General features: G+C 50.5%; 1 protein-coding gene across 2 annotated transcripts in view; it reads right to left on the minus strand.

The window, feature by feature from the left end:
- Positions 1 to 13,326, minus strand: part of Capzb (capping actin protein of muscle Z-line subunit beta) — a 106,995-nt gene that overhangs the window by 22,973 nt on the left and 70,696 nt on the right. For both annotated transcript variants that reach the window (XM_050153009.1, XM_050153020.1), the window contains exons 3-4: positions 11,430 to 11,551; positions 6,204 to 6,317 (exon numbers count right to left, since the gene is read on the minus strand). In XM_050153009.1, the coding sequence (XP_050008966.1) occupies positions 6,204 to 6,317; positions 11,430 to 11,551 (236 nt within the window). The remainder of the gene's footprint in view (positions 1 to 6,203; positions 6,318 to 11,429; positions 11,552 to 13,326) is intronic.

Here is a 13,326-nt window from a genome sequence, read left to right on the forward strand (position 1 = left end):
CAACTTGTACGCCCAAGTCACTCAGTGGGTTAGCGCAGAAAAGAGCCAAAGACCCCCAACTCTGAGGTGACTCATTGAGAGCGGTGGGATTTCACAGGTGGTTGTCTGTACCCTGGGCTGGAGAGGTCTTTCTCAGCTCAGACATGGCTTTCCAACTCTGCAGGGTTTCCCAGCCACCTCCTACTGTCCCACAGGAGTGGACACTGAATGCCTACATCCAGAAAGGGCTGTACCTCAGAACCCACAACCTAGGAGGACAAAGTTTCAGAGTTCCAGGACACCACAGTGACAAGGAACAGAAACAGCTACAGCTCTGAGATGGGTACCAAGAGGGACAAGGGGCTGGGGAGCCAGGAAAGGCCATCTACCAAACACCCCAACTTCTCCTGCAGAAGCCCATGGGCTTCTGGGATGGCCATAGAACACCAGCCTTGCTCTACTCCGTAAAGTTCTTCCAGGGAAGCAGGGTTGATTAGAAAAGCGAATCACAGCTTTTGAAGATCCTCTCAGACCCCAGACGAGGAAGAACACAGGGCTCCTTCCCAACCTGATCCTGGACCCCCAGACTCTGGCCTTCATTAAGTTTTGATTTCAATCAATTGCACACCCCCTAAAATTAACTTATAAGGCCAATAAATTGCAACCGCATGTTTGAAGGTATTATCTGCTCGGAGCTAAGAGCCAGGGATCGCAGAGCACAGGGCGAGATGTCTGGTGCAGATGGGAGTAATCAGCTCTGGAGGGGAGTGGTGCCAGCCCCCTCTGCAGTTACAACATCTGGTTTGGGGCAGAACCAGAGGCTAGGCCAAAGCTAAACCAAAAGCTGAAGTAGGCCAGGTCCCTGTCTTCTCTGGGAACCTGAAAGATCAAGGTGATGAACTCAGGATCCTATCAGCCTACTGTGGTTGCTCTGGCTGGTGAGATGGCCCTGTTCCCAGCAGCAAGAAGTCACTGCCCTGCACTTCAGAGTCTACTTCATGTTCCTCCCAGAAAGACAGGTCTCAGGCCATGTAGAAGTTCTGACTGTGAACTAGACAAGGTCTGGGCCTAGAAGAGCTGACTCTGCCGGGAAAAAGTGTTCATGAGTTTGCCGTCTCTGCTCCCTTCTCCAACTCCCACAGGGAGCTGCTGGTTATAACCATCACAGGCAGACAATTGGGACTTGGGGGAAAGAGATGGAACAGCTGGGATTCCAGGGCCAGGGTAGAAGTGGTGGAATCTGAGAGGATTTGGAGCAGGTGGTATTTTACAGTCTGTCCCTGAGGCAAAGCGTGCCTTGCATCCTGGGCAGCTTCACAAATCAACCCTTTATCTAAAACCTAGGCTGTCTGGGCCCTGCTATCACAGGCAATCTCCAGGAGGGGGAAAAATCATTGTGATCATTTCTGTCTACAATAGCAAAGAAGAAAGGAAATAAATGGGGGGGGGGCTGGAGAAGTACAGTGAGGAGGGGGGCAGGGAGCAGGAAAAGCAGGAACCAAGGGACTTCAAAGGCAACCAGGCAGGACCCCAGCTTGGCTCCTTGGATCCTACTTGCCCTTGTTCACCTTGGGGACTGCCAGCCCTTTATCCCTAATTGAGAAATGTTCACAGGCCTGCATGTGAGCTACATCCCGTGGGAGTTATAAGCCAGAGGGGCCTGCATGGCAGCCACCCTGGCCCCAGCAGCCACTCTGACCAGACGGACCCCATGTGCAGGTGATTAACTCCAATTCCCTGCAAAGTCAAAGTCTTTACAGATCCAGGATCAAAGCTGGGGCCTGAAGATAGAATCTAGTCTCTCCTTGGATCTCATGGCAGAGAACCCTCAGGGAGGAACTGAGCATGTCCCATCTCAGAAAGGGCTGGTGTGGGCTGAGGCAGCCCCGTACACTCCCTATCCCTCTGTCATCTTCTAAGGAAAACTAGCAATAAAAACAAGGTCACAGCAGGCAACCATGACCACATGCATGCACTGATAAGTTGTACACCTGGTCTCATGGCAACAAGGCCATGGCATCTAAGCCCCTGCATTTTGTTTGCAATGTGTGTCAAAACCTTGCTCATAGCAGGTTCAGTGTGGCCTTCCCTGTGTAAGGGAGGGTTAGTCCGGGAACATGAGGCTATATGAAGAGTCACAAATGCACAGTGTTCCTTCTCTATGAGGAGACCAGAACTCTGCCTGTATGACGCCTGGAAGTTCCTCATAGGATAGGTAAGGTGATTGAAGCCTTGAGCACAGATTAACATGGCCTCTAGAATTCTGAACTACTGGAGACTATCAGAAGTTAGAGGTGGGCTGTCTGTCACACACCCCACCCAAAGGGCACAGGAGTATCAGTCACCTGGTCTTCCAGATCTGGAGCCAGCCTGCCTTCCTGGACTAGCACTGTGTGGGATGTCTCCTCCCAGAGGGCCCTGTGAGTTTGGTCTGTTTTCAATATGAAGAAAAGACAAGTACACAGTCCCTGGAAGGGCTCTGTGACTTCATTCATGGGGTAACAACCAAGACTTCCTGTGGTCAACGGCAGGGAGGGGTAGCCATGAGGAGAGAAAAGCATGGTCTGCCACCCCTGCATACCAGGCAACAATGTAGAAAAGCCCACAGTGCCACACAGAGGCCTCCTAGACACCTAAGCCCAGGGGGAAACCGCTTAGACTCCAAGGCCACTGACACTCATACAAACACCACCACCCAGAGGCTGAGAATGGGAGCTGAGCAACAAACCAAGGTGCTTACAAAGAAAAAGATGATCTGTTTTCTTAACATTTGCCCCAGAATGGGTGGTTCAGTTCACCTGAGTCTTCCCACATGTTCTTCTCGGGAGATTCCTTAGCCTCTATGACAATGGATGCTATAACCACATACAACCCCCAAACTTTCCCCCCAGTCCTGCCTTCTCCACCCACTGCAGGCCAAGCAGGGAACCTCCCGTCCTCCTTGAGAGCCTCTGCGCTCTCCTCCTCCCCTTGCCAAGCAACACACTTAGAGCCCCAGGGTCTGGGGAATCCAGGCTGATCTGCACCTGGAACAGAAAGGGACCATCCTGCTGCCTTCCTTAGAACCCTCGATGACAGAACAGACATCCACCATAATGGCCAACCAGTCCCTCAGAAAAGAGCTAGGGGACAGGCGAGTCACAGGGGAGCAGAGTGAATGGCAGCCCAAGGCAACGCTTCAGAACCACTTCCCTGAGGGAGAAACACCTCACATCTAAGTCTTTCCGCACTCAGGGCCATCCTCACCACCAAACCTAAACATACAGCCCCAAGGTTAACGGAGGGACTGGGTGGCCTCCATGGGCTCTGCAGCACACGAGGCAGCTCAGCTCCACACATGTGGAGACCCAACACACACTTCCGAGAGGCACTCTCCACTCCTACCTGACACTTAGCTGGGGCAGGCTGTCTTCCCAGAATGCTCTAAGGCAGTCAGTGAGGAACTTTCAAAGCTAAGAAAGTGCCAAATATGATAGGCTTTCAACTCTGCTTCTAAACTCAGAGGCAAGTGTGTGCACGTCCAGGGTGACAGTCTGGGGACACTGGTGCCAGAGCTCCTCTGTCTGGCTGGACCTTTTGGACATTAGTCCTCAGCTCTACAGCTACCTCCTGGAAAGGCAATGTGTCTCCACTTTCCTAACACCTACTCATTCACCTGATTCACTACACGCACGCGCGCGCGCGCGCGCACGCACGCACGCACGCACACACACACACAAACACACACACACACACACACGACTCTGGAGTTAGGTGAGGATATGTCCGGGTTAGTTTACATTAACTTGGCTCAAAATAGTCAACTGAAGAACAGGAAACCTCAGTTGAGGAATTGCCTCATCAGACTGCCTGTGGGCAAATCTGTGGAGTGGTTGGAGGGCCTGGCCACTGTGGGAAATGCCACCCTTCAGAAGGTGGTCCTAGATTATAAGAAGGTAACTGAGCAAGCCATGAAAATCAAGCCAGTACACAGCACTCCTCCATGATCTCTGCCTGAGCTCCTGATCTTCCCTCAGTGAGTAACTTCAACCCGTAAGACAGACAAACCCGTTCCTCCCCGAGTTGGCTTTAGTAAGTATTTTATCACAGCAGCAGAAAGCAAAGACAAACAGAATGTTTTCATCCCCTAGTTCTGCCACGTTCTAGCTGTGAACAGGGATGAGCTACTTTGTACTTCTGAACGTGTCAATTCATTTCTAGGAGGGGATGGTCCCTAACAGAGGTGAACACACTCCCTGGTCCTACTGTCAATATGACTGCAACATGAAACTGGCTCCACTTGGCACTCTGGCTGAAGAGCCCACTTATTTGAAGCTGTTTCTGGTGGCAAGGTGACATCAGAGAATGAAAAGCTACAAATAAATGACAGAGCTGGTTGTCAGCACTGCCAGGAGGAACAATCGATCCCACAGGGTGGCAAAACGGGAGATGCAAGACCCATTAGATACAAACGCCCATCTTAATTGTGAGAAGTAACACTTGTGCAAATGTCAAGAGAAAGGAGATTTGAATCACCACTCTGTGGGCATGCCCTGTGAGTCATGGGGGCCTCAATCTCTGTGTTTTCCTCCAGGGGACCTTGTAACTTAGGTAAAAGGCATTATATGGCTCAGCAGTCAAGAGCACTAGCTGCTCTTCTAGAGGACCCACACTCAATTCCCAGCACCCATATATATGACAGCTTACGTAAAACCTCACCATATGAGACATGAAGATAGCCACTATACAGACAAGCATGTGGGGGCCACTAAAGTGTTTGGGACCATGGGCTGATGGCTTCCTGATACAACCTGTATCGGGCTGAGAAGCAACCCTTTCCTCCCAAATGTGAATGGGGGAGACCAGTCCACAGTCTGAATGCTGGAGCCCAGAGCCTCTTTTCTAACTACGGGGTCACCATTTCTCTCATTTCCATTTTTCTGCCTCCATGCTAGACCAGGGTGGAGTCTAGTAGAGATGGAGGCTGAATCCCACCCACCTCAGGGTTTTACATATTGTAAGGTGATACAAAAAGACAAAACCAAGATCAGCCTTCTATGGCTGGCAAGTCCAATGTGGTCACTATCTGTCCCTTCACGGGAGTGTGCCAACCCTTGTTCTGGGATGTGTATGTGGGGAGGGGGGCTGTACTAACTTCAGATTGCGTACCTCTAGTATAGTACCTAACGTGAAATGAGATTGTGATTAAACAAAAAGCCTTGAAGAGAACAGCTAAATGACTAAGTATGGCAAAATTTGAGCAAAAAGGAACAGAAACAAGCATACCGAAATGTTTTCCTGTGCCGGTGCCCTGAGCAGCTTTGGACTCAGAGATGTTCACCTGGCCTCAAGGGAGGAGGTGTGGCTGGTGAGATGCTGGCTGTGCAAGCTCAACAACCTGGGTTTCAATCTCCAGCACTCATGTAAAAAGTTAGGCATGGTGGTGTGAGCCTGTAACCCCAGAACTTGGGTGGGTGGGTACAAGATAAGGAGGATTCTTGGGGCGTGCTAGCTAGTGAGTCTTGCCAAACAGGTGTGCCCCAGGTTTAGTGAGACCCTGTTTCAATAAATAAAATGGAGAGTGTGGGGGAGGATAGCAGACATTGACCTCTGGTCTCCACACGTACACATATCCACATTCACATGTCCATACAACCACGAGCACAAAATTATTCATACATGCACAAAAGGACAGAAGGGAGGTGAAAAAGATGTCAGTTTGGGGAAGGGTTACTGTAACCCTCATGACACCTCAGTTCACTCTGCCCTCCAACTGAGCAGTCAGCACAGCCCCCAAGGTCCAGTCCAAAGGGAGCTAGGCCTGAGAGCTATGGTATGTTCTTGTGCATCTGTGACATCGGCACTCAGGTTACAAACAGTCCAAGCTACACTGTATCTTAGCTGCCTATCTGTGGTTGATCATCTGTGTTTGAGTATTAGCTCTGTCCCGGCCTTGGGTAAACTTATTGTCTCTGTGTGACACCTAACTCTTACTGAAACTGATTCATTTGAGAGAACCCGAGACAGTGAGAGTGCAAAACACCCACCCCATGTCTCACACACATAGGTGCTCTCCCGACTTACCAGCACCACTGTGAACGGTAGCAGAGTAATACAGTCACCTCTGCATCAGGTAACTCCAAGTTAGCAAGTTAGGTGACCAGGCAGCAGAGCCCACAGTCACTCTCGTATAGAAGATCTTCCCCATGAAAGCCCCAAGAGCTAGCGTGCAGAGGGAAACTCACAGGTCTCGGTATTGGTCGAAGGCATTGTTGGCCTCCACCTCCAGCTTTCTCAGTCGAGCAGACGGCATGGCCCCATCTTCCAAAGGAGGATCATACTTGTTACTCCACGGTGACCTGAAAAGAACGAAAGAAAGAGATGGTCCTATGAATCATTCCAAAGACGCTTGGCCTGTACACAGAGAGTCCAACCTCAGTTGTCTGAAGTTCAGGGGCCAAGTCACCAAGAGGTTTCCTGGAGAGGCTTACAGAGCAGCGGTTCAGATGTCAGCAGACTGGCTAGTGCAGCTGGAAATGCCAGCAAACACCTTAGCTCCAACCCCACTTGTTCCTGTGGAAAACCAGGCTACCCATTCGCTATCCTCGGGCTATTTCGAGGAACAGACAGAAAGAAAGACAAGTCACTTGGCCACAAATATCAGTGTTTCCCTGTGTCCACCATTCAAGTGGTCAGCTGGTGCCCCTAGCCTCCCTGACTTGCTGGAGGCTCCTTGCATCTCAGACAATAAGTTTGAAGAAGACAGCTGTCAGTTACTGAAACAGGCAGGAGGGGCCTGGCTCCTTAGCAAACACAGTCAATGAACCCAACACAAAGGGCTAAGCACACACGAACACCATGAAGCAAAGAGAACCATTCCAAGACTTGCTGCATTTTAAAACCACCTTTTGCCACACCAGGAGAACATTAGGTCAGCAAGAGCGATGTGTTCTAAGAAAGTCTCCTTGCTGATTGGTTCTCAGACGAGGAGGTCACAGGGTGGGTGTTCAGAAAGAAGAGAATTAACAAGTGAGGCTGGAGGAGGCTGCAAAGTTGGCTCAGCCGTTAGGAGCACTTGCTGCTCTTCCAAAGGACCCAGGTTTGATTCCCAGCACACACATGGCAGCCCCCAACCTTTAACTCCTGTTCCATGGGATCCAACATCTTCTGGTCTCCAAAAGCACCAGGCATGCACTTGGTACACAGACATACATGCAGGCGAAACATTCATACACACAAAATAAAATTTTTTAACTCGTGAGGGAAGAGTAAAAAGGAGGAAGATGTGATGAACTGGAGAAAAGTCCTTATACCCTTGAGTATTAACACACCCTGATGCGGCTCCCCCAGGACTCACACCGCCCTCCTGATGCGGCTCCCCCAGGACTCACACCGCCCTCCTTTCTCCCAGGGGTTATGCACGTTCACACCCTTTCATTTTAGGATTAACGTTAAGGGAGGAAAAGTCTGACTGTTGTCTCTTGACCCCCAACCTGGGAGAGCTGTCCATAGAGATGTCTCTCCCTGGTACCCAGCCTCCAGTAGGGAGTCACATGAAATGTGGAAGCCAGGGATCGCGGTGAGGGAATGGCTGTAGAGTTCCAGTTTTCTCAGGAATGATGGCCCAGAGTGCAGAGAGGAGGGGTTGTTGTGTGGTCTCTTGAGGGCTCTAGGCTGCAAACGTGGCTGCCCACACAGAGCAGGGCCCCTAGAAACCTGTTCATGGTCAAGTCCCTAGGCTCAATTCCCAAATAAAACAAGAAACCTCCTTACCAAGCTCAAGCCTGCCCACCTCTACCAATGGAGTTGAAGACTGTAGACAGATGGGGGGAGGGGACATAGCCAAGAACTAACTGATGAAGGTCTGTGGGGTGCTTGCTTGCCTTTATGGCAGCCTGACAAACTCCACAGGCTCCTTCAGGCCAGCAGGCGGGGAGAAAAGATAGAACTGGGGTGGCATTATATGCCTGCAGTCCTGGCTGTTGTGAAGCAGATGCAGGAAGATCCAGCTTGAGGCTAGCCTGAGCTACCTAACTACGCCCTATCTCCAAAATACAACAAAACAAGGGAAAAAAGGAGGAGGAGAGAGGAGGAGGAAGGAAAGAAGCTCAGAAAGGCTTCTTTCCTCAGCTCTCAGAAGACAGCTGAGGGTGCTGGCAGCTGCCACTACTAGTCAGCAAGGTTTGGCTTGTCTACTGGGGGACCGTGTGCAACAACTCAGGCCTGTGACCCCAGCTCTCCTGACAATCTCCTGACACAAATGTAAGCAGGGAACGTCTCCACCCCCACCCCGCCTTTGCCTTCACATCTGTCTTCATAGGAGACCCAGCTCAGGACTCTTTGAAAGGCAACCTGGAGCCTGCAAGGTGACACCTGCTGACAAGTTCAATACCCAGGACCCACATGGTGAAGGAAAGAACCAACTCCCTCCAGTTCTGATCTTGAGTGTGTGTGTGTGTGTATGTACACACACACAGAGACACACACACACACAGAGAGAGAGGAGAGAGAGAGAGAGAGAGAGAGAGAGAGAGAGAGAGAAAGTAAATAATGTGATTTAAAAACTTTAAAGCTAGACAAAAACCCAAAGCAACCTGCTAGGGCACAATCATCCATCCCATTCTGTGCAGACTCGGGCCTAAAGAAGCCTGGAAGTGCGTTACACATTCCTCCTGCCTCACGGGCGACGGCATTTCAAGCCGTTGTTAGGGCCTGGAGCCGGGGTAATTGTAGCTGGGGGGAAAATCATAACATTACCCAGAATATTGTTAGTGGAAGGGGCACTCAGAACACATTTAAGAGCTTAAATGGAGGCCATTTGAGAAAAGACAGATGGACAGGAATGCTTAGATTTCCAAAGTCAGGCCTTTCATTTCCCCAGAAGGCTTTTTGTTTCAGCTAACAGGTTTCAAGCAGCGCTGCTGGCAGCAGCTGTGTCATACGGATCTTATTTAAGCAAACGATCAAACACAGGATGGAAATGTGTGGAGAAAATCAGAGGGCCTTGAAGTTTCAGATCCAGAAGGGGAGAGGGGAAGTTAAACTCTCTCCTTCCCTCCTCTGCTCCCTGTGAGGCTGGAGCCCTCTGGAGTTGGAGTGGGGCCTGCAGGGTGCCCTAGAAGGGCTGAAGCCCTTGGGGGAGGGGCACAGCAGCCACCTTATGGGGCTTTCAGAAACAGCGCTGACTGAGACTTGGCTCCGTGACACCTCTCTCAGGAAGCCCTAACTAAGCCGTGCCTGGTGAAGGCTTTCTCTGCGGCCATGTGCTCCCTGGCCTACCACATGGCTGTCACGACCAAAGGCTGTCCTGTACATCTGCTGGGGGACCAGCTCTCAGAACCCCACCTTCCACATCACACCTGCACGGCACTTGCATACCCACCCAACAGGCATCTCTAACTCCTTCTCCAGGATTCTTCCTTCCCTTGACAGTGACCACACCTTCCAGCTGCCACCGGCCTGTACACGGACCTCTCTCCACTCCTTTCAGTCCCAGTCCCAGCCCCAGCCCGTTACTCTCCATCTAACGTCCACTGAAACAGGAATGGGACATCACCAAAACCAGTTCTCTCATCTCTCAGTGTCAAACAAAGGACAAGCTCTCTGGCCCCAGACTTCAGCAGGTGAGAAGGTCAGCCTGGCTTTCAAGACCCCTCCCTATTCTACTGGTCTAGATTGTGCCTCTGACCTACCTGCTGCCCTCACAGACTTCTAGATGCTTAGGGCCTGGGGAGCAACACTATTGCGAGTCCTTTTACCATTTATTATAAAATAAAACTAAGGGACAAAAGATAAAGATAAGAACCCAAGACAAACACAACGACTAGGACGCACGCCATCTCTGACGGCTCCCAGCTTGAAAAGGGCCTGTGCCACCTTTAGGCCCTGCCTCCTCTTCGCTGGAGGTGAAGTTTTCTCAGTATTGGGGAGCTCTCTAATCCATTCCAACCAGCTGAATGTGAACCCCACCTCTCAAACCAATGTCTGACTTCACTGACCATCAGACCACAACACTAAATTCCCACAACACCCCTCAAATCCAGTACTCTAGAGCACAGATGGGGTCAAGACGCCCCTGCTGTGGAATAACCGTTTTGTACACAGTGAAGGTGTGCTGCTCTTGTTGGTTTAATAAAGAGCTAGATGGCCAATAGCTAGGCAGAAAAATGTTAGGCGGACTTGTGGACAGGAAGAGAGAACACTGGGATGAAGAACAACAGAGTCACCAGGAGACTTGGGGAGAAGCAAGATGAACATGCCATGATGAAGAAAGGTACCGAGCCACGTGATAGAATGTAGGTAAGAAATGTGAGTTAATTTAAGTTGTAAGAGCTAGTTAGTAACAAGTCTAAGTTATTGGCTAAGCACTCATAATTAATAATAGTCTCTATGTGGTTATCTGGGAGCTGGCTGGCAGGACAGAACATTCTGCCCACACAGCCCTGGCTACCCACTCTGCCTCTCCTTCTCTTGCCCTGTTCTCTTTAGCACTATGTTTGCAATCTTTATCTTATGCACGTGCACATTATGATCTATCTGGACCTCACAGGACAGACTTCAGGAACAGAGCTGTGAACAGGACCTGAAGCATAGGTGGCCCTTAAAGAGTGATGCTCCCGCGTGCTCTGCTGGATGAGTGACCACTACTACTTCTGCTCACTAGAGCAGAGATGACAAGGGGCAGGTTAAAGTCCCAGTGCTGGTTTGGAGCCCACACGGATGCTCCCAGACACCCTGCCTATTTCTCCAACACCAGCCCTCTCCAAAGAGTGCAGTGTGGTCTCTACTAAGCCCAAGCCCAATGTGTGCAGCCCCAGGGAAATCCCAGATTGTTCCGGGGATTCTCACACTTGGAGTTTTTAAGGGAAATTATCTCAAGTGTGCCAGGCATTGAAGACACACGCCTTTAATCCCAGCACTTGGGAGGCAGCAGAGGCACAAGGATCTCTGTGAGTTTGAGACCAGCCTGAGTGAGATCTCGGCCAGCAAGGAACACATAGTGAAACCCTCTCAAAATAATTGGTTGGTTGGTTTACTTATTAAAAACATCTAGTCCAGCATCATCTGCTTCACAAAGTCCTTCTGGAATTGACCACGGCTTCTTCTGGATTCCCCCAAGGCCCCGAGCCAGCTCTGAACTGTCTGTATGGATCACAGCATAGTTCGTCAGCTACTGGATGTGTTTTCCTGGGCAGGGACCAATATCAACTTGGCCTCTTACAGCAGGCCACATGGTGGATGGCAAAGGAAGGGAGAGAGGAAGGAAGGACATGCCACCCCATGGGGCAGCTGGCTTTGAAACAGTGTGGCTCTTCCAAGACACTGAGGTCCTCTGTCCAGTGCTCAAGGGGAGGCACCCACACACGCCTGTTAGTGGACTGGCTGGATAGCTGAGAAGAGGAGGAAGAAGGACGAACAGAAAGGGGTGAACGGTCCATGCCGCAGAGACGAGCACTGCGGTGTGAGCTCACCTATAGGAGTCTCCGTCTCTGTTGTAGTCGCATAAAAGGTAGTCCTTGCCCACCACCTTGTCTCTGGCGATTTTCAGGGGCTGGTCAACAGACGACAGGAGATCTTCACACAGACTGGGGACCTGGAGAAAAGGGGAACAGGGACAAAGTGCCGTTAAAGTAGCTCCAATTCAGGTCCCGCCACCTCCAGGTCAGGTTTTGACATCTGGCTTGTGGTCCCCAGCCACAATTCTGAGTCTGTTCCTCTCTGCACGTGCCCAACACCAACTGTAGCTCTCTATAAAGAAACCTGGTCATGAGTTGTCGTGGAGCGTGACTTCCAATGTAGTTTTCTTTCCAAACCCGGGTGTGGCTTTAATTACCTGACCACCAGGGTGGTCTATGGGTATGAGGACATGTGTGCTAGGTATTGGTCTCTGGAGGACAAAATACCAGCTCAAGCCTTGAGAAGAAGGCGAACACTTCAAATACACAGGAATGCAAAGAACTCAAAGAATAACCGGGCTCTGGAGAACTCCCACAGGCTCCCCCATGCCGGGTGGAGTTTCCAGCACTTTCCAGGCCCCTGGCCAAGCATTACCATGCTGCTCACCGCCAGCTGTATCTGCTACACGGTGGATGTCCATATGCTTTCCACAATAGAGAGCAGCCAGCTGACCTCCACAGCTTCACCTGGGTGAACAGCAGAGGGTGATGGGGAAGGCAGCTTTGTGGCACAGGTGGGCTGAAACAAACCACAGGGTACTGCCAATTCCCACCATAGTCTTTGAGGGAGCAGGCTGGTGCTGCCTCCTCCCAACACAAACATTGGTTTCCACCAAAATATTCCAGGAAGAGACGACAGCCCTTGCAGAAACGGATGCCTTTCTGCTTGAGTCACTTCCAGTTTCCATGTCCTGACTTTCTCGTTTCAGGGTTTGGGTTCATCGTTTACCAGGCAAGGGGCTGCTAGCATACCTATAACTCTCGGAAAAAGGGCTGCCAACAGAGGGGGCTATCAGTAGTTCGGGTCCTGTGTCCCTCCTAAAGGCCAGCACCACCAGGACAACCAGGCTCCAAAGCTGCACGCTGTTGTCCTTGGGCACATCACTGCTCAGCTTGGAAATTGCCAGCTGCCACTAGAACATCCCTTGCTCCATGGGATGGTCCATCTCTTGCACATACATCAGCCCCTGAGAAAAAGTACATGCCTCCAACCAAAGCATGACATGCTTGTTTTCAGAACTTGGTCGGGAGGTGGGGGATCTGGAGAGATGGTTCAAACACTGGCTGGTCTTCCAGAAGACCCAGGTTCAATTCCCAGTACCCACATGGCAGTTTACAACTGTCTGTAACTCCAGTTCCAAGGGATCTAACACCTTCACACCAATGTACATAAAATAAAGTTAAATAAAAAATATATAATATTTTTAAAAATATTAAATTAAAATTAAAACAGAACTTGGTCCGTGTGAACCTGTGTACCTAACCAACCTGCAAGTAGGGTTATTTTCAAAGTTAGCTTTGGTGACAACACAGAGTCTCTACCACCTCTAGATGCCCGTTGGGTATTGTATATGACGTTGGGCCAGTATGGCAAAGCATGCTATTCACCTGAATGCTCATACCAGGCCATCAAGTAGGTCAACATTATCTTTTTTTACAGATTACAGATATGAGGGCCAGAGTCCTTAAGCTGCCCAAGGTTCACACCAACAGCCAGCAGTGAATACAGAAATGCAGTTGGGACTAGATAACTCCTAAGATACTCCATCTGTCTCTGGATAAGCACAAAGGTGCAGAGCTCCTCTCAGCCCCCACTGCTGCTCAGTTACAGCCAGAATCCTCTACCTGAGACACCCTGGCTGTGGAAGGAAGTGTGCCACAAGCTTCCATGAGGCAGCCCGGTCTGAGCTAC

The sequence above is a fragment of the Alexandromys fortis genome, unplaced genomic scaffold, assembly GCF_014885135.2.
Source record: "Alexandromys fortis isolate MF-2015 unplaced genomic scaffold, M_Fortis_MF-2015_v1.1 scaffold_26, whole genome shotgun sequence".
Classification (NCBI taxonomy): Eukaryota; Metazoa; Chordata; class Mammalia; order Rodentia; family Cricetidae; genus Alexandromys; species Alexandromys fortis.